The 22,747-nt window shown below is 41.0% G+C and overlaps 1 protein-coding gene across 1 annotated transcript in view; it reads right to left on the reverse strand.

The window, feature by feature from the left end:
* Window positions 1-9,276: 9,276 nt before the first annotated feature.
* The window catches only part of LOC308699640 (fatty-acid amide hydrolase 1-like), a gene marked incomplete at both ends in the record, with an annotated part of 28,957 nt that continues 15,486 nt past the window's right edge, over window positions 9,277-22,747 (reverse strand). The window contains 8 exons of the mRNA XM_081380536.1: window positions 9,277-9,543; window positions 9,651-9,824; window positions 14,611-14,625; window positions 15,834-15,979; window positions 20,949-21,057; window positions 21,592-21,650; window positions 22,286-22,299; window positions 22,396-22,502. Of these exons, the coding sequence (XP_081236662.1) occupies window positions 9,277-9,543; window positions 9,651-9,824; window positions 14,611-14,625; window positions 15,834-15,979; window positions 20,949-21,057; window positions 21,592-21,650; window positions 22,286-22,299; window positions 22,396-22,502 (891 nt within the window). The remainder of the gene's footprint in view (window positions 9,544-9,650; window positions 9,825-14,610; window positions 14,626-15,833; window positions 15,980-20,948; window positions 21,058-21,591; window positions 21,651-22,285; window positions 22,300-22,395; window positions 22,503-22,747) is intronic.

Raw genomic sequence — 22,747 nt, forward strand, 5'->3', positions numbered from 1 at the left:
AAAAAAAATATATATTTTTTTTATGGTTTTAAAAAATATATATATATATTTTTTTATGGTTTTAAAAAAAATATATATATTTTTTTTACTTGAAATAGGCTAAATGAACGATACCTATAATAAAATATACAAAAACTTCAATACATAATCAATCCTTCTTCCAAAATGGGTTTTAGTCTTACCATGATTCACTATGGCAAGATTATTATATTTTAGACCTGTCTGGATGGTTTTCGCGTACATGCTTCACTCACCCGTGTGTGACACGTCATATCCGTAAATACAGGAAAGTTGCTCCGGCTACTTTGATGTGTGTCTGGTGTGGGAGTTTGTGTGTGTGTGTGTGTGTGTGTGTGTGTGTGTGTGTGTGTATGTGTGTGTGGTGTGGGAGTAGCAGGGGTTAGTTGTCACAATGCGTGAGAAAAATTGACATGGAGCCGCTAAATCTCTGAGGAATCACCCATTTTAAACAAACGCCGAACAAAGGAGAGTCTGCTGGCAAAAAGAGGAAGAGAATCAACATTGGTTTGGCTTTTCAGAGATGGCGAGAACTGAGGGATTCAAAATGTTGTAAAAGTGAGGCGGAGATGATGGTGTTTTTATTACTCAACAGTTGAGTAGAGTATCTAGTTGAACAGATAAATTGTCATATGTAGCTCTCTTAAAGAGTTAATTGTAAAGCATTATCTATTCTTAAGTCATTTAATTATAGCCTAGTTGCTGCTAAAAAATATAAACAAAATCAGTGAAGTATGGTGTCTATTAATGGGTAAAGCTACAGTAACATCTTCAGCTAGTCATCTTGAGATCCTTTTCATCTAAACTGGTAGTGAATGTTTTATGAGAAGTAGATTCATCTTTCTGTCTCTTTCTTTAGTTATGAGAAAGAACCATATTCATCCACACACACAGAGCATAAGCACAACCAAAACAATGTTCTTCCGCAAAATACATGCAGTTCAGTTTTGTAAGCGCTAGAGGGCGAAAGATACATGGTGTACTTTAACCTTATTTTTTAGCTAGGTGCCAACACTTCTCATTTTAATTCAGTTTAGCTTGGTGTATTAAAATAACAAAATAAAATAAAAATTAATAAAAACTATATAGACATATTTAAAAAAATATAATAATAATGTCAAAAACATACAACAAAATAACTCAAATTAAAATGAAACTGAAAAATGTAAAAATAAAAAATAATTGAACGTATTAATAAAAACTAGTATCTCAGTGATGCTTAAATAACACTGAAAGCGGGAAGAAAATACTTCCCAAACTTTTTGTTAACTTTTCAAACTACATGAAATATGCTTCATTTTTCTTTTCACAACAAAGATAAACATGAATTCTTGGCCCTTTAGACCATTAAAAAGAGTGCATACTACTATATGTCAATTTTCTTATTCAGTCCATGTTAATAATGTCACATTTTTGGGTTCTATGCAGGTCAGGATTAAAAAAATGCTAACGTTCAATTATATTTAGTTACTAAATCTCTGAGATAAAATCTGCGTCCTGAAGCAAAGCCAGTTGAAAACCACTGCTTCAGTGATCATTAATGTAATTCATTTTATGACATATACAACATGTTAAATCTCTTGTTTGACACTTTTACAACCAATATTTAGTGTGCGCTGGTAAGTGTAAAAATGTGCAGTTTTTAGGTTGGGTGTTTTTCGTCTCTCTCTCTCTCTCTCTCTCTCTCTCTGTGTGTGTGTGTGTGTGTGTGTGTGTGTGTGTGTGTGTGTGTGTGTTAAGCTGTTGAGGTCCTCTCGAGCTCTTTGATGTGTATCAGGGTTGTGCTGTGTTATAGGGATTTTCTGAGTTGACAGCTGCTTGAATATGTGGCGGTACTGCGATGGCAGTGGGTTAAAGAATGCTGGGAACAGGATTAGGATCATATTCTGGCAGTGGCTGTCAGTTCATCAATGGGCTCAGGTTCCCCAGTGACAGCTCTCCTTTGCTGCACGGCTAAGACCTTTAGAGGAACCATAAAGGAGTGTGAAAAGGGGCTGTTTCAATGGCATGGTATGAGTTTTGTTCTAACCTTGCTGGATGTGCATAAAGTAGAGGAGTCAGGAAATATCAGTGGGGTGCGTCTGGTTTTAACACTCTGGAGGGTTGGAGACTTTGCAAGAACAAGCATTTATTTTGAAGTATTCATAAAGTTATAAGTTTAAAGGGGTGGTATAATGCCCTTTTCACAAGATGTAAAATAAGTCTCTGATGTCCCCAGAGTGTGTGTGTGAAGTTTTAGCTCAAAATACCCCACAGATATTTTTATATAGCATGTTAAAGTTGTCACTTTTTGAGGGTGAGCAAAAACGCACCGTTTTTGTGTCTGTCCCTTTAAATGCAAATGAGCTGATGCTCCCGGCACAGGGGGCAGAGTTTTTCAAAAACTTTTATCCTTTTATGTACAAACCGGAATCAGACAATGATGGAGAGACTCGAGAAGAAGTGACAACATGTAGAAGCAACAGGACATTTCTGAATGGTTAGTAGGTGAATTTATGTAGCTTATGTGTTGTTATCTTCTAATCATTGATTTGCATATTCTGTCATGATAATCTATAAATCGTGCTATGGGGGGCGGGTTTATGTAAATTCTAGGGTTGGTGATGTCACTAACCCAGGAGGAATGTGGTGTAGTCTCTACCAGCCGTTAGTTGTAGTCCTTAAAAAGCGATTTCTTTAAAAGCAAATATCTCCCTTTGCTTTAAACTTTGAGCGTTGTAACTTTGCAGATGTTGTTTATGCTCAAACAGCAACATTACACACTAACTAAAGATAGAAAAGTCAGATCATAATCAACCACCCCTTTAAATGTTCTCCATCTCAGTGAGTGTAGAGCTTTAAAGGGTTAGTTTAAAGTTTAACTATACGCTTAAATTAAATTGTTTCCCCTTTTACATGATCATTATCCTTCCACGCTCTGACTCTGAGAATTAAATGGGCTATTTTTTTTTTTTGCTACAAAATGTAAACAAAAGAAGGATCTGCAGAGCTGTAGGTGCTACAGAAAAAGGATCAGTGGAGTTCCATTTAGAACTCTAGGGATCTTGACTCAATCTAAAGAACACTTTATGCCAAAAAGGTTCTATATAAGGAGAAATTGTATGATAATTTAATGTTTAATAGGTTATAGAATTTTTTTCCAAGTGAAAATGTGTTTATGAGCTGTTTAAAGGCACAATATGAAACTTTTTTGCTTTAAAAATAGCAAAAATCACTATATCTATGTTATATTTTTTTTTTAGTTGTGTACTTACATTATCCCGACTGTTTCCAACAACTTTCAAACCAGGAGAAATTTGTAATTTAATTCGAGAAACGTCACGTTTCTTTATTTCCGTTTTGTCGCCGCCAATGGCGTCATATCCGCGTTGTCCCTGGTTTCCGCTCGTGCTGCCATGGCAACCAGAGCTATGAACCAGAGCCGTCTGATAGTAACCAAAGCGACTGACGCGGACAACTTTGTAGTTCGCAATGTCTATTTGCACGCTGTTGTTGTTTCGTTCAAACATTATGGACCATGGCCAGCAGACTTTGGATAAAAAAAGAACTAAAACGAGAATCAATATCAGCGCGGTGTTTTCGAGATGCCGAGAGCTCCCATAGACAGTAAACAAGAGCTCCATGTCCGAGACTTCGACCGCTCCTACATGTACTTTATTAAACAGGTGAGCACATTTACATAAAACTAATCAATGATATATAGTTCAACAATGATAAAATGTCAGAATATGATCTATGTTATTCTAATGTTGATCTAGTTTACTGCTAGTCTCATACAGACAGACTAACACATACATTTCAACACATTCAAATGCAGTTTAGTGTGATGGTGTAATGTTAGACCAAGTGAAACAGCGCTGCGTTACCTCACAAGTTTAATTTGTCTAATAAACTGGCCTGTGAGTAGTAATTCTGCACTTGCGTGTAGTTCGGTAGAATGAAATGTCCGTATTCCTTTTATATCCGCGGGACTCGCGTCGCGTTTGGAGCTGATAGCTGTCTCTTAGCAATCCCGAACTGCTTCATATCACAGTCATGATAAAAGCATCCCTGTATTCAGTCATCCATAAACATTATTAGATCGTTCGGCTCGACGTTGACGACAAGATCCATAATTCTTAGCAAATGTTGCGTCATCAATTTACGCCTTTCTTATTGTAAATAGGTTAGCGACCCCTAGTGGTGAAAAATGCCATACTGTACGTAAAAAAAAAAAAAAAAAAAAGTAATTACAATTAAAGACCAGTTAAAACTAAATCCATAAAATTATCCCATGATGGGAACCGCTAAGGTTCTATACAGGTAGGCTAGTCAAGCAAAATGTCACATGCAACACAATCACAACCAGGTGGCGCAAAAGGACGGTTTGCAACATTGCTCAGCAAGGCTGTAATTGTGACTTTTTACTTGTAAATGAAAATAATGAAATAAATTACTGGTAATAATAATAACATTAATATTATTATAACATTTAATCTTGGCTAAATATTTATCATATAAGTGCTTAATGTTTCAGCTATTTTTACTACTTTTACAGTGAAATATTACAGTGCATGAAGTGTGCTTACATTATAGCCAGTAGCCTATTTTAGTTTATTACATGCGGTAGGGGAGAGTGGGGTGATTTGTGCCAGGGGGGGAAGTAGTTCCACCCTTGTTTCTGGAAAACCATAAAAGAAATTGGTCATGTGACCACATAATTTTGAAAAGCAATCACTTTTACTCGTCCTCCAAAGAAGAGAGACACATGGCATGAGAGTTAAGCACATTTTAGTGCAAAAAAACAGTTTTTTCACTTTCAAAGTAAAATTTCTATGATTAAGGTTTTTTGATTGTAGTGTCTGAACAATTATAGACAAGTTTGAAAACATTTCACACATGTTTTAGTGCTTTAGTAGGCTACACAATGAGTCAATACAGTTAGCATGATGTTAGTGTAACGGATGACAGACAGGATGTATATGCAACAACGCTCTTTATTGAAAACACACAGATGGTCAGAAACACAGCACACAGATGATCGCTAACTCAGCGGGACAGGTGGGCGGACACAAACGCTGATGGTGTGGTGACGCAGGGACCTCGGTGGGCAACAGGTGCTGGTGCAGTGATCCAGTGGTAATCCCTCGTGAAGTGCTAGATGAATCCGTGAAGAGTGCAGAAATCCAGGAAGACACGACGACGACAGGAAGATCCAAACGGCACGGGGAACACAGGAACAAGCACGGGAAACACACCAGGAAAACCACAACGATCTGACAACATGAGACACCAGTTACTGAGCTTATATAGGGACATACAATTGAAACCAGCTGGCGCTACTGATCACTGATAATCAGTGACCACGCCCACAGACACACACACACACACAACAGCACGTTAGACGAGAGAGAGACAGTGAATTCATGAACCGTGACAGTACCCCCTCCCCTAGGAACGCCTCCTGGCGTTCCCCGACGGACTTACCTGTCGATTGTAATCATCGATAAGGGAGTGATCCAGAATGTCTCTAGCAGGAACCCAACTTCTCTCCTCCGGACCGTAACCTTCCCAGTCCACCAGGTACTGAAATCCGCGTCCCCTCCTTCTCGAGTCCAGAATACGGTTAACCGAATAAGTTGGTTCCCCATCTACGAGACGCGGCGGGGGGGGGAACCGGGACTGGCGGATTAATGCGTGCCCAAAACACAGGTTTAATCTTTGACACATGAAAGGCGGGATGAATTCTCCTGTACGCAGGAGGAAGTTTGAGTCGGACTGTCACCGGACTAATGATCTTGGTGACAGGAAACGGGCCGATGAATTTGGGAGCAAGTTTATTAGAAACGGAACGGAGAGGAATGTTCTTGGTTGAAAGCCACACTTTTTGACCAACGACGTATACGGGAGGCTTCGACCGGTGGCGATCGGCCTTAGCCTTGGTGCGCGCCCCCACTTGGAGAAGAGTCTCACGGGCTCTAGTCCAAGTGTGGCGACACCTCTGGACGAAGGCGTGAGCGGAGGGGACCGCGACTTCGGATTCCGTACTAGCAAAAACTGGTGGCTGGTAACCTAAACTACATTCAAACGGAGTAAGGCCCGTGGATGACACTGGTAATGAATTGTGGGCGTACTCCACCATAGAGAGTTGTTGGCTCCAGGAGGAAGGATTCTTGGAAACCAAACATCGCAACACTCTCTCCAGATCTTGGTTGGCTCTCTCCGTTTGACCATTGCTCTGAGGATGAAACCCCGAAGAGAGACTGACAGTCGCCCCCAGTAACTTACAAAATTCTTGCCAAAATTTGGACACAAATTGGGGACCCCTGTCGGAAACCACGTCCATCGGGAGGCCATGTAAGCGAAAGACGTGATCTATGACAGTTACCGCTGTTTCCTTGGCTGAGGGTAATTTGGGCAAGGGGATAAAATGAGCCGCCTTCGAGAACCGGTCCACGACAGTCAAAACGACCGTCTTGCCCTGGGAGGGCGGGAGGGCGGTTATAAAATCTAGCGCAATGTGGGACCAGGGTCTCGAAGGGACAGACAGCGGTTGGAGTAACCCATCCGGGGGTCGATTGGAAGTCTTACCAGTGGCACAAACTGAGCAAGCCAAAACAAAACTGCGGATGTCGCGAGCCATTAATGGCCACCAGAATCGTTGCCTAACCAAAAAACTGGTGCGATTTACCCCTGGATGACATGCTATGCTGGAACCATGACCCCACTGAATGACGTCGGACCGACACCCCTCTGGCACAAACAAACGATTCGGTGGGCAATCGGGCGGAGGCGTTACCCCTTCTAAGGCCTTCATGACCTTCGATTCGACCTCCCATCTGAGAGTGGAGACCACTAATGTCTCGGGTAAAATACACTCGGGAGTAGACGGGCGTTCGGATTGGTCAAAAATACGAGATAAGGAATCGGGTTTGATGTTTTTGGAACCCGGGCGGTACGAAAGAGAAAAATCAAAACGTCCGAAAAAAAGTGCCCACCGAGCCTGCCTAGAGTTGAGTCTTTTGGCGGTTCTGATATATTCTAGGTTCTTATGATCGGTCCATACGATAAAAGGTACCCCTGACCCTTCTAACCAGTGACGCCACTCTTCCAGCGCTAACTTGACTGCCAACAATTCTCTATTACCAATGTCATAGTTACGTTCGGCAGGTGATAAACGATGAGACAAAAACGCGCAAGGATGCATCTTGTCGTCTGTGGAAGAACGTTGGGAAAGAACTGCTCCTACCCCCACCTCTGACGCGTCGACCTCCACCACGAACTGACGTGATGGATCAGGGGCAACGAGGATGGGAGCCGAAACGAAGCGGCTTTTCAGTTTGGCGAATACAGCTTCCGCTGTATCGGACCACCTGAACGTCGTTCTGGGGGAGGTCAAGGCAGTCAGAGGCGCGGCTAGTTGGCTGAAATTGCGAATAAAACGCCGATAAAAATTGGCAAACCCCAGAAACCTCTGCAGGGCCTTACGGGAATCTGGACTTGGCCAATCTATCACAGCCTTAACCTTGTCAGGATCCATACGCATTCCCTCAGACGAGACGATGTGCCCTAGAAAAGGAACAGACTGTGCATGAAAAACGCATTTCTCCGCCTTGACAAAAAGCCCATTCTCTAGCAACCTCTGAAGCACTCGTCTGACGTGCTGAACGTGTTCCTGGAGAGAAGATGAAAAAATCAATATGTCATCCAGGTAGACATATATGAACTGGTCAACCATATCTCTCAGCACGTCATTGACGAGTGCCTGGAAGACCGCTGGGGAGTTGGACAGCCCGAAGGGCATGACCAAGTATTCAAAGTGCCCCCTGGGGGTATTGAACGCGGTCTTCCATTCATCACCCTTCCTTATGCGAACCAAATGATAAGCGTTACGTAAATCCAATTTTGTGAAGATGGATGCTCCCTGTAACCGCTCGAAGGCTGAAGACATCAGCGGCAAAGGATAAGTATTCTTTACCGTGATGTTGTTCAACCCTCGGTAATCAATGCACGGTCGCAGAGATCCATCCTTCTTCCCCACAAAAAAGAACCCCGCCCCCGCTGGAGATGAGGAAGGTCTAATGAATTTGGATGCTAGAGAATCAGAAATATATTTCTCCATAGCCTCCCTTTCTGGAACAGAAAGTGAATATAACTTGCCCTTAGGCGGAGACTCACCTGGCACTAAGTCTATGGCACAGTCATAGGGACGATGTGGAGGGAGAGAAGCAGCACGAGACTTACTGAACACTTCTCTCAGGTCCTGGTACTCCCCGGGCACGTTAGACAAATTCACCGCCTCCTCCTGGAAAACAGACACAGGTACAGACGAACACGCAGACACAAGACATGACTCATGACATGTATTACTCCACATAGAAACAGAATTGTGACCCCAATCGACTCTGGGATTATGTAATGTGAGCCAAGGATGTCCGAGTACGATGGGTGCGAGAGGTGAGTTCATGAGGTGGAATGATATTGTCTCTGTGTGGTTGCCAGAAGAGATGAGAGTGATGGGTTCAGTAATGTGTGAAATGTCAGGAAGTGGTTGTCCATTAAGAGCCTTGACAGAGATCTTGTACGGAAGAGGGGAAATCGGAATGCGAAGATGATGAGCCAGTTCTGAGTCCATAAAATTACCTTCTGCCCCCGAATCCAGTAAAGCCTTGGTGTCGTGAGTGTGGGTTGCCCACCTTAGTCTTACCGGAAGGAGAGTAGCTGATGATGGTGATGATGAGGTCTTCTTGGCGGAGATCCCACCCGATAGTAGCCTCGTTGTTACTACCGGGCTTGATCTTTTAACGGGCACGAGTGGATGAAGTGACCCGCCTTCCCGCAGTACAGGCACAGTCCTTGGGACCTCCGCCGTTCTCTCTCCTCCCGGGAAAGCCGAGCTCTACCCACCTGCATGGGCTCGGGATCACACACGGGACTGACCGTGTCCAGGTTCTCCAAACGCGGGTTCTCCATACCGCGAAACGGAGGGTTCTGTTGGAAGCGACCCATTCTGCTCAATCGAGCATCCACTCGCAACGCCAGCTCAATGAGTCCATTTAGACTGCGTGGAAGGTCCAGCATGTAGATTTCCCTCTGGACACGGTCAGCCAACCCATGCAGGAAATGATCCCACTGCGCCTCCTCGTTCCATCGGCACTCTGCAGCCAGGGTGCGGAACCGGATGGAATATTCCGACACCGAGCCGTTACCTTGGCGGAGATCGGCGAGTAGTCTGGCCGCCTCCCTACCCGCCACCGCACGATCGAAGACCCTCTTCATCTACGGCTCTGGTGGATTGGGCTGAACGGGCAGTGTGGGCGGCGCAGTGGGAACTCTTAGCTGTTGGAGTTGTTGGGTGAGCTCGGACACCTGCGTCACAAGCGCTTGGACCGCCCGACCTGTGTTGGAGATGCTCTCTTCCTGGGTGTCCATTCTCGCGATGCTTCGAGTCGCAAACTCGTCCCAATTCGTGGCGCCTGCTACATCCATGGTAGGGTCAGATCGTTCTGTAACGGATGACAGACAGGATGTATATGCAACAACGCTCTTTATTGAAAACACACAGATGGTCAGAAACACAGCACACAGATGATCGCTAACTCAGCGGGACAGGTGGGCGGACACAAACGCTGATGGTGTGGTGACGCAGGGACCTCGGTGGGCAACAGGTGCTGGTGCAGTGATCCAGTGGTAATCCCTCGTGAAGTGCTAGATGAATCCGTGAAGAGTGCAGAAATCCAGGAAGACACGACGACGACAGGAAGATCCAAACGGCACGGGGAACACAGGAACAAGCACGGGAAACACACCAGGAAAACCACAACGATCTGACAACATGAGACACCAGTTACTGAGCTTATATAGGGACATACAATTGAAACCAGCTGGCGCTACTGATCACTGATAATCAGTGACCACGCCCACAGACACACACACACACACAACAGCACGTTAGACGAGAGAGAGACAGTGAATTCATGAACCGTGACAGTTAGCTCTTAACTGCTGGATCATGCTAGTTTTTCAAACTTGTGGGTCTGGGGTGATTTGTGCCAAAGGGCCTGGGTTAAGTTGTGCCAGATCCAGACCACCTACCTACATACTCACAGGGGATAATCTTGAAAAGTGAGGAGATGGGCATGCCTCATTGTTTGACTTAGGCCTGCCTGCTATTTGTTTAATTTAGCTAACACTGATTTCAGTTTTGAGTTTGCACTATGTTATTAAAGAGAAGTTTTATTCCGTTTTTAAGTGGCCTATGTCACAATAGGATGTTTAGAATAGAGTTCTCAACGGGTCGGGACGGCCCGACAAACCCGACGGGACCCGCGGGTTCGGGTCGAAAATATAATCAAATGACTCGGGTCGGGTCGGACCTCGGGCTTAATCTTTTCCGCTCAGTAAAAAAAAAAACAAAAAAAAAACATTTATTAATCATTGCTGCTGGTCACCGTAAAGAAAGTCTGGCTGCTGCGTGTAACGCGCATCATTTAGAGGGGCGGGGGCAGACCTGATGCCGCTGCGTGCACGCCTTTAGCCTGGAGAAGAAGATGGAGTTGGTGAGGAGTAAACTTGCCGCAGGTGAATTCACCGTCGCTACTACAGCCTATTTATATGTTTAAAGTTTATTGTTTCAGTTGCTTGTATTGTTTGTATTGTTAAAAGGCGTGAACATTAAAGGTTGATTTGAATTCCCGTCTGCTGGTCATAATACGTGTATGAGAGAAAAAAAAAATCCGACGGGTTCGGGCAGATAATTCATGGTTATGTGTCGGGTTACATCGGGTCCGGGCTTTAAAAGCCACGGGCCGGGTTGTAATTTTCAGGCCCGTTGAGAACTCTAGTTTAGAAATTAGCCTAGTCACTTTATTCTTATGTTACATAATTGACAGACAGCGCTATGTCAACAGGTATCTATTGCCAAAGCCTTTTTGCCTGAAATGATTCACAAATATCATATATTGTGTTGATATGGTGCTCTAAATGGTTGCTAGGGCGTAGCTTGATAGCTTTACAATGATCATGAGAGACTGATTGGTCGTCTGAGTAAAATGAGCCCGCCCCCTTGTCTCTATGACACTGTGATCCAGAGTTATGTTCAATACAAAATCCCTATGCAATTGACCATAGTAGGAAAAACGCATGCTATAGTATTCCAGGGTGACGATATCTAAATAAACCTTAAATTAGTAATTTTGTATTGAATTTATCTTGCTTTAATATAGCATTACGGTTCATAACATTAAAATGTTCTGTTTTACTTCAGAAATCACTGGCACAATTTACCCCCAATGTATTCCCCCAAAGGCACAACTTCCCCCGCACCAGGGGCAAGTTGTGCCATGAGACCACTTTTTTCCCAAGAGCTATATTTCTGAAACAATTTATTTCAGATCCAAAGTTATTGTTCTCCAGGATGTACCACATCCTGAAATATATGTACATCCTTAAGTTGAAGGCATTACTGCCATGGCCGCACTTTAAAGTCACTTTGAGTAAAAACTGGCACAACTCACCCCACTTTCCCCTATGTGTTATGCCATAAAAAAGGTGGATTTTTAGGTGGGTCTGAATTCTAACATGATTTATTTACTGTCCATATTGTGACCAAATTAGACCAAAACACCTACAGAATCTTTTCTTACGCACTCGCCCAAGAATTGCACATGGTCTTTCCCAGTATTTTACTTTTATCATTGATTCCTCTATTGTTTAGGAATAATACAATATCAGGTCATGGTCCACATCTTTTTTGCATGACATCTTTACGGATTTTAATGGAGTAAACAAAAATAAATTTTAAATTGTTAGTATTTCAAGATGAACACTTAGGCCTACTGGACTGAAGCAGTTTAGTTTTTCTTGGTTATCTTTAGAAAAAAAAAACACGTTCAAATGTTTGAATTAAATATGATTCAACAGGCTTTTGAGGAACTTTTATTTGTTAGTCTCTCAATCATTAATGTATTGCTTTGCAATAGGCCCCTATATGTTTTGAGGAGACCCGTTCCATGTAAATAAACCACTTATTAGGCTCCTGATATGACAGAGTGCAACTTTAAATTCAGACAAAAGAGAGAAAATGGCTGAATTGAACTGAATTCAAGTGATTTGTCCAGCAGAAAACTGAACTCGGCCACTTGAGCAAAGCATTCTCTATAGGAGTGACGTGAAGCATCAAACTCCTCCACGCTCTCAGACTTAAGACAACAGAAGAAGCCGCTCAGCAGAAATCCAGAAGGTTTAACTCAGATTTCCCATAATTCCACTCGACAGGATCCTCAGTTGAAAACTCTGCAGTCTTTACCCCTTCCATCTGACCCGCCCGACGACTCACTCTGCCAGCCCTGCAAAACAATACTTTCACAATACCGCCGGACTTTTATTCTTGCCATGGCGTTATATAATTCCAGGAATTACTGACAGGCAAGGATATGCTAAATCCTCTTCTGCTCTTCCTGAAAGTGGATGAGACAGACTCTGCGAGCAGCGGCTCTCTTTTCCGCCTCCTGACTTGGTCGGTAATCCCGATACGCACTGTCTGCATTTTTACTGTATGTGTTTAAGCGCATTTGCAGAGCATTTATCTCCCCAATGTAAACCAATTTGGCTATAAGGGCTTCGGGGCGAGCTCACCGCGGAAGGAAAGAAAGGAAAACTCAAACGTAGCAGAAGCGCTGTGGGGGGTGGTGTGACGTAGAGAGAGAGAGAAAAAGACATGGCGAAAGAAAAGAAGAAAAGAAGCAGAACGGCGCAGGAGAAAAGAGAATCTTGTCCAGAGGCGATGCTTCCCATTTGTGCAATAAGAACCACAAAGCCGCCAAAACCTGAATCACTGAACTGTTGAATCGCAGAAATCTTTACAGTCATCGTTATCCTCTAATCCAGCGGTACGTCCCTGGCCAGACATACTTTTCAAGTTTCAGTGAGGTGTCTGTACTGTACATGCCTGAAACATCTGGACTGGAGTTTTCTCCACTGCTTGTAATCTAAAAACTAAATTTTCTCTTCAGAAACCCTCGCCACCATGATGCCCTCGACGTCAAGTTTAGCTCCAAGTTCTTCAAACTCTGCCAAGTAACCTTCACTCTTAAAAAAAACAGTGGATTTGTGAATATCACAATGATAAATAACTGATAAAATCTCTGAATTTCACAAAATAAACGCTCAAATATCCAACAATTAAATTACATCAAGTATTTTCATGAAAAGAAATTAGTATAGGACATACTTGGATATTTTGATTGAAACTGAACACAAATATTGAGAATGGAGAAATTATACTGATCAGTTTCAATAACTACAATTATTATTCATTCCATATCAATATTCTTCATTTTGAACCACAATTTAAAGGTATAGTTCATCCAAAAATTTTAATTATCCCATAATTTACTCGCCCTCAATCCATCCTAGGTGTATATGACTTTCTTCTGAAGTGAAGTGATGCATTTTTGTAAGGAAAATATACATATTTATAACTTTAGTAACTATAATCATCTTTTGTAACACTAAATGTCTTTACTATTGCTTTTAATCAATTGAATGCATCTTTGCTGAATAAAATTATTCTTTTTTTTTTTTTTAACCTTACTGATCCCAAAAGTAGCGTATTGTATGTCTCCATGTTACATTATTAAATCAATGTTTTTTTGAATACATTTCTTTATTCAGGCCAGAATTAGAGTTAGGGTTCATTTCAGCAGTGGACCCAGAAAGAGAACAATATAATGAGAAGAAATCGAAATGTCCCTAATGAGTTCCCATCCTTGATGACTAATGCAAATGAAGAATGTAAAATGTGCGCAAAACCCAGAACAGACAAATATTTACATTACACTGGAGCTGATGGTGTCATGTCATTAAGTCCAGTTAAAGCCTTTCCAACCAAAGTCATCATTCAGGGCCGAGAAAACGAGCAGTGCTCATCTCATGCCGACAGACAAGCAAGAACACGCTTTCAGTGAACCTGTGATGTACTGATTCATTTTAGTTTAATGAATTTTGTAAGGCATTAAATTATACAGATATGAAGAGATGCATTCAAATCCTCATTCAGGCTTGATGAAGCTGCATCAAATATTCACACTTCATTTAAACAGTGAAGAATGATTGAAAGTTATTTGTTTATTAAAGGTGAAGTGTGTAATTTCAGTGCCACTATCTTCACCAAAAGTTATTGCAAAGAATTAAGCCCAGTTTCAAATAGTTTCTCATTGTCTGCCACTGGTTGGACAAACAGATCAACCTATTAATGTATTTTAGTCATTTTTACATGTTAATCTGATTTAAACATCAAAAATACACATTAACTCAACACACAATCTCAAGAACGATCAGATGTAAACATTAATGAATACATCATACTAAAGTCTTGTTGTTAGTCAAAAGCATCATCATATCAGCTAAAACACCTGATGAACAATAATCAAATTCTGTGGATGTTTCTGTGGTCACAGATTCTGCGTTGGCCCGTTCATAACTCGCCTACGACTGAACCGTTTGCAGCTCAGAAACACATGATTTTTGGTGATTTTTTGGCTGTGAGCTCTTCCACCTCTCTCATAAAGCGCAGACACATTTCATCCTGCCACGGCAGAGAGGGAGACCTACGCCATCCTTCACTGCCTGAAAACACACACACACACACACACACACACACACACACACACACACACACACACACACACACACACACACACACACACACACACACACACACACACACACACACACACACACACATTTGCATCCCATGACATATTACTGATATTATATGATGGGTTTGACTTTGTAATGCAAAAGTAATGCAAATGCAAAAATGCTAATCTTTTAAATTACTTTTATTAAAATAGCAGCCAATTAAAGTAAAAAAATCTACCTAAATATTGCCTTTTTCCCCCCTAAAATGCTGTTTTGATTTGTATTTTCTGGAAAAAAAATGCAAAATTTGTCTTTGTTTCTACACTTTCTGTTGAATCCTGTTATTAAGTGACAATACACCTTTAAGTTTGATTTAAACATCTTTAAATAAATAACAAAAACAATATTTTGGTTACACTTATATTAGCCTTGTCAAGCCCAATATATATATATATATATATATATATATATATATATATATTTTTTTTTTTTTTTTTTTAATCACATAACACAAATTTCACCAAAATGTTTCATGGCACAAAATACAAAATTGTTTACAATAAATAATGTGGTCTGTGCAATTACATTTGTTCGCCAAGGTCGTTTCTACATTGACCATTCAACCTCCAAACATTTTAAATGAATTATTAATATTTTTACCCCATGTTATAATGTGTGATTTATTTCAAAGCATACCAAAACTAAAGTGAAACTACCAGAGTTATCAAATTAACTTATTCAAATTAAATGAATCCCAAACATACTGTGACAAGGTTGAAATAATGGAGTGTTTAAGAGATAGTAAGAAAAAAACACTCTCACCATATATTTGGGATACTGGGGGTAATAGTTTAAAAAAATGGCTTATTTTTTGTAATGAAATGATTAGACATTTAAAAAAAGAAAATAAATTCTCCATATAAGGGCCCTAAAATATTCACAGTCCAAATAGTCCCATATATGGCTTTCCTATTGGTTACTGGAGTTAAGTAGAGCTTTACATATATCACACGTCTGTTTTATAAAAGTACTGATCCCAGTCGTGATTCTGTCTTTGTAATCGTGACTATACTGCCACCTTGTGGTTGTCAGGCATACAACTCACAATTTATCACAACACTTTAAGGTTGACAAAAACATCCTATGGATTTAATTCAACTTAACTTCAGTGGTCTTGAACTGTGAAAGCCTACCTTAGGGAAGAGTTTGTCCCACACGTCTCCATAGAAACCCTTATACTGACTGAGCTGTGCCTCGTCCTCTTCCGTCACTGTAGACACGGTCACGGTCCCGGCTGGGAAGTTCAGCAGGTTGTACAGGGATGTGTAGCTGAGAGCACCTTCAGGAGTGGAGAACAATTACTGCATCTAAAAGGTTGAAGGCCGTATGTAATGCTGAAATCATGACTCGAGTTAATAAGTAACTTTAAACCGCAGACACCTACTGCATAATATCAAACAGACATTGGATCACAATCTACAGCCTTTTTGTTAAAGTCACCATGAAATCAAAATTGACCATTCTTATTTCTAATGGAATATTGCAGTATTTGTTATAAATTATATATCTGTGCACATAATTAGGTGAAAATCAAGCTTTTAATGTTGTTAATGTGTCTATGTGGTGTTTTTAATATGCTTTAAGACAAGCCATGTGCACATTCATAAGTCGACACCATTTCTGAGTATTTTCTCCTAAAATACTTTTAAAGTAAAGTATTTTCACTAAATCACACTAAAAATGTATTTTCACTAAAACTGCAGTGAACCAAAGACAGTCTCAAAAACACAGTTTGAAATCGCTGGTGTTTCTGATGTCACAAACTACCTTGTGACCAATCAGATCAACGAGTGATCATCAACCAGTGGATCTCTGAGCTGCTGTGAGTGAGTGGAGGCGGGGCTCATTTGCATATTCATAGAACAGCGTATACTTACTGAGGCAAGGGTGTAGAGTTACATTCAAGCTATTATAAAGGGTAACTAAACCCCTGGTCAGAGCCTGACTCCACCCACTGGCAATATTTGAAAAATGCTAGAAAAGTGAGACCCCAGCGGAGATAGAGGGGACAAACCGTGAGCGGGGGGGCGTGCACCTGAGACCTGCTGTCAGACTCTCTAAAATGGAGAGTTTGCTCACAGGGTCGCAAGACGACGTAACGTACATGCATCTGATGAGTTGATGTCAATAGCGCGCGCTCTCTATAGGCATTTTCATATTTTGCCGCTATGTGAAAAAATCCAGAAAATGCGCCGACGCGTTTGTCGACCCCAGAGGATTAACTTTAGTCTAACCATAAATTGTGATTAAAATATATATGATCACTCACATCAAGACGCCGCTGCGGTGGTGGAGTCTATGCAGGAGGAACAGCGTTTGGCACTGCATCGCTTTTCAGCGCGAGCTGTGTGGAGAAGCCCATTTTAAAGCATTCTATTGCGTTGGAGAAGCAATCCCGCGTAAAATGCAGGTTTCACACTCACGGTCTTCCAGGCCAGGTGCATGCAAACACTGGCGCCTAATTTCCAAGTCTGCTGGAAAGCTATGCAGTCCAGCAGTCCTGTTGCAACCAGCAACACTACACTTAAGTACCCTCCTGCCCACTGTACAATACAGATAAATCTACGCTAGCTCGTACCAAGGGCGTGGTGAGCTGGAACCTGCTTACGTCACCTGCCACCGCTTACGTCACTTGCCACCGCAACATCCAATAGGAAAATTCAACTGCAGTAGCCACCGTTCAACCTGAAGAGGGCAGCACTCAGACGTTTTTACACCATATATTGTAAAATTAAAAAACTTTATACTAGGGCTGTCAAAATTGCTCAAAAATGACGTTCGAATATTCCCTCTAAAAAAAACGCATATATTCGAACTATTCGAACATCTGGTTGCGTATTTTGTCAATGACGCGCATTACGTCAGAAACAGGACAAATTAATACAAAGAGACATAACTACTTGTATAGGTAGTTTATTTAAGTTTAAACATATTTGACAACGTATTAACTACACAAAAACAAGTAAATCACCTAATAGCCAAGACCGCAGACCTCACTCTCGCTCGCTCACTCGCACTCGCAGGCACTCTCTCTCTCTCGCCCTCACCCCCAATTTCCACCGGCTGCGTTACGGCTGCGTTACGGCTCCGGCACGGCGGCGGAGTCAATAGGTTTCCATTAAAGTCAATGAGTGTATTTCCACTGAATGCGGTACAGCTGCGTTCCGACTCTGGCGATCCGCAGCCCTCCGGAGCAGATACGCAGAGCTTCTATTTTTGCCGGATGCCGGAGAGCTACGCAGCACTACAGGGCAGAATGCGCAGGACAGGAAGTCGAGCAAAAAAACAGAACAAATCAAAACAAAATAAAAGATCCGGTTAATTTTCTAAATAAAATACACCGTGATCATGGCGGATCATATTTCCCTACACTACACCTTGAAAACGTCATAATATGCCATTCCTCATAACGTTCTGTTTATAGAAACTATATATCGCGCGATCATACGTGAATTAGCGAGATCTCGTGGGTCCTCGTGACTTCAGCTGTCAGTCATGGACGCAGCCGTTCCGCAACAAATCCGGACCTGGTGGGTATTGACGGACGACGGAACACAGAGCTGTCACGCAGCGGAGCCGTTCCGCAGCCGTTCCGCATCTGGTGGAAATTGGGGGTCACCCTCATGCTGCGTTCACACCAAACGCGAATAGAGCGTCTGGCGCGAGTGATTTCAATGTTAAGTCAATGTAAAGACGCGTTTACGCATGTCTGGATGTCTTGCGCCGCGAATGAGACGTCACGCTCTCCGCGCGTCAATTTCGCTTCAAACTTTTGCTTTTGAAGCGCGAATGGATTCAAAATGTTCAAGCGTCCAACTAGACGCGGTAGACGCTCCGAGCGAGCTGTGCTGGGGTAAACATGGAACTTTTATTTGACATGAAACGGTAAATAATCAAACCAGTGGAAGCCTGCAGTGCATGAAACTGCTGTATCTAACCTACCTTATTCATGCAATATCTATTCAGTCAGTACAGTAGCCTACAGTTTAGTAATGTTTCTGTTTAACGTTAACGCTTCTTCCTATAACCTGTCCCTGACCCCTCAGGAAGCGCGCCCACTCGCAAAGCAGACAGCCGCGCCTCTATCCGCTACCGCGGGCGTGTTTCCACATTCGAATATTAATTTTCACATTCGAAATTCTGTTTTTTAAAACTATTCGAATATATATTCGAATTTAGAATATTCGTTGACAGCCCTACTTTATACCCAAATGTCAAAAAAGTTACTCGAATCAATGAACAGCACTAATAAAGCCCCATTCTTACAGATCATTAACTAAAAAAAGTTGGTTTAGGGTTTAGTTACCCTTTAAGGCATGAAGAATTTTTTTTCAAGGAAAAAAACTTTAAATGTGTCATTTTGGAGATCAAAGATGAGTTTTAAGGGATAAAATTATTGACTACAGGGGGACTTTAACCAAAATAACTTTCCCTTCCTAGCAGGATCTCTTCTCTTCTCTTCTCTGATGATGAGGGCGGGGCAACCTGTCACTCACATGAGATCAGCCAATAGCAAACCACAACCATCCAATCAATTCCTCATGGACAAAATCAAGTCCCGCCCACATTTGTTCTTGTTCCAGAAGCCGTTTCACTCGGGTATACGACACAATAGGGAAGAAAAGATGATCAAAACTTGTTTCAGGCTGACTTTAAGTAAATCATGAAAAAGGAAACATTTCTCCTAGTCACAATTAAATTAACTAATAATTCATAGATGCCACCTACGTCACTACAAATAGAACGCCGCCATATTTGCGACCGATTGCCCGGTATGGCCGCCCAAACTGCCCATTTGAATGAGAGAGAGAGACAGAGTGAGATACCTGGAGAAAATTTCTATTTTAGGCTCCGATTCTTATTTTTTACCCCCAGTTTTCTTTAGTCCATCATTATCTGCCCCAGGCTTGCCCCAATTGGTCTTTCATGATATAGAAATACTTAAGTCATAGAGCTTCATAGCGCTCGTTCATGAGAGTCGAGGCGATGTCATGAATGAATCTATTAATCTGCAGCTGTTCGGCTGGCATGAATGAATCTATCTAATCCGTCCATCAGCACAGCCAGAGACATCAGCCGAATATCATAAAAGACTGCCATATCTGTCCGAAAGAACAGATGTTCAATTACAGAGAGAAGGTTTAATACACACAAATATCGAAATGAAAGAATCTTTCGAGTCGAATCTTTTTGAATGATTCGGCTGCGATTAAAAGCTATCAAGAGGTAAGCTCAGTGATTATAATATAAGGACTTAAATTGCAGTTTGTTCGTCACATAAAGCTATCATATGAATAAATAACGATATTAATATAACGGACGAGTCGTATTAGATCACTTTTATGATACTTTTGTGATGTTTTTTTTTTTTTTTGTCTTTTATTATTATTATTTTTTGCGTGACAGCCCCCAGTAGGCTAATGTTACTCATTCACTTCCATTACATCGACAAGAAGAGTCTCCATTAGGCTACATATTCAAACATTTCCCTTTGTCTTCCACGGAAAGTAAACTTAAGGATTTGCACATGAAGGTGAGTAAATGACGGCAGAATTATCATTTTTGGAAGAACTAGTCCTTTAATATGCATTTCAAGGCTGAGATATGCATCGTCTGCAGAGCTAACGTTAACGTTACTTACACAAAATAACATATAAAGCGCATGTGACGAAGACAATATCTTTATGAACTTCAGAAAAATATTTATTAGATTTAGGTATTAACTAACAGACAGACAGACAGTTATATCCAAAACAACCCCAAATCTTACTAACTTACCATGATAAAGTGCATTTAAACAGATCCAACAATAAAATGAAGACAAAACATTATCTGTCGATATCTGTCTATAATGTTGGCCACTGCAGTATAGGATGGAAATATAATTAACCACAAACCAACATGAGACTTCAAGTCTTTTAAATAAATGATTCTCTCTTCTCTCTTCTTTTGATATAGAATAAAATACCAGTTCAGGGTTCCTCTTTCGGCTGTTGTTGTAGCCAACTGCACAACATATTGCATTACTGAGACCGCCGTGGTCGCAAAGATGGCGGCGCAAAGCTACAGTGACGTCATGTGAATCGAATGAATAAGGGAATTGAAAGCTAAAAGCAATGAGACGTGGGATGTGGCACAGTGATTAACAAGACAAATTAAAAAATTGCACTTCATGACAAAAAGGTTGCCGACCCCAGGTTTACAGACACAAAGATAAGGTAATAGTAATGTAAATGTGAGGTACGTACTGGGGATACGGCCGCAGTAATGTAAATTGAGGGCTGGTCCAAGCATAGGGCACAACAAAACGTCCACATTCAGTTTCCTCCACTCTGCTATCACCTCATTAATGTATTCCTACAGATGAGAAAATCAAAAAACCTTACACACATTCTCAAAATACATACAATCATGTCAGAATAAGAATCACTTTTATACACAGAATGTGCCAGGAAGATTCATTTGCACTGTCAATCAATGTTGGGGGTAACGAATTACAAGTAACGCGAGTTACGTAACACATTACTGTCTATAAAAAGTAACTAAGTAATGTATTTAGTAACGTTTTTAGGGAGTAACACAATATTGTATTACTTTTAAAAGTAACTTTCCCCAAAATGAAATGAGGACACATAATAATCTTTTTTTATTTTATTTTTTTGTCAGGATGGCATTTAAATGTTTCCTAGCAGGGTTTATAAATGGTTTCAGGAATGAAAATGAAGAATCAATGTGCATAATGCGAGGCTTCACATGATTTAATGTGCTACAGCAATGACCAGAGAGAACCATAGGCCTCTATTACACTGTGATAATCATCTCTACAATCTCAGTGGTGTTGATGAAAGACCACATAATGTTAATAATAAAATCAAAATAATAAAATTCTACCTCAATATTTACATGATGTCTCCATAATTCTGCTACAGGCCTTGCAAGAGAAAAAAAAGCTATTAAATCATTCTAATATGATGATTTGCTGCACAAGAAACATTTATGATTATTATCAATGTTGAAAACAGTTGTGCTGCTTCAGATTATTATAGAAAACATGACAGATTTTTGTCAGGATTCTTTAATGCATAGAAAGTTAAAAAATTCACAGTTTGTAATAATGTAGAGGTCTTTACTGCCACTTTATCGATTTCATTCATCCTTGCTGAATAAAAGTATTAATTTGATTCAAATAAATCTTACTGAAAAAAATTAATCATAACTTAAATTACACTCAAGAACACAAGACTTATCAGCATAATTATATTCATTATGCAAATTAATATTAAAAAAATGTCTGTAGCTTACCCAACTCCAACACTTGCTTTCAGGATTGCAGACAACCGCGGATACTGGAGAAAGTAATCCAAACATAAAACAGTTTAAAAACATATTAGCTTGAATAAAACAGATTGCTTAATTAGATGCAAATGAGAAACAGAAACAACAATTACAGAACTCACAAAAGGCTTCAGAACAACAGAGAGTAACTTCTTTATGAAGCCTGGGATCCGCAACAGGGTGGCCTGATCCTGGAGACACGGATCAATGGGGCCTGGCTTCCTGAAATCACACACATATGAACACAAACATAATGTGTGATTACTATGAATCAGAGGTGACTACAGCGTCTTTAATGAGGCCAGAAACACTGAGATAGTTCTCATGGATATCAATCATGACGTGTGAATGTGTTGGTACCAGACATACAGATAACTGTAGAGCGTTCTGCCTCCATCAGCCATGTGTCCTTTAAAATTTAACTCAAAGAAGACTTCGTCGACCCGTAGTGGTGGGAAACGAACAAGCTGAAATGTGAACAACACACCAGACCAGAACATCAGACCTGCTTTTCAAGTCTGCAATCTCAACTTATCACACGTTCTGTATAATGTATAGTGTTTAAACCAAGCGGCAACCTTTCCGGTCTCTCTCTTGAATCCAACACGGAAGTGACTTAAACTGTTAAAATTCATCAACTGGCTGCTAGAGACAGGCTGCAAAAGAGAGTCAATCCCATATACCCCCCATGTTAATATGCCCAACTTTACAG

This window comes from Scardinius erythrophthalmus, assembly GCF_964197995.2.
Source record: "Scardinius erythrophthalmus genome assembly, chromosome: 12".
NCBI classification, from domain to species: Eukaryota; Metazoa; Chordata; class Actinopteri; order Cypriniformes; family Leuciscidae; genus Scardinius; species Scardinius erythrophthalmus.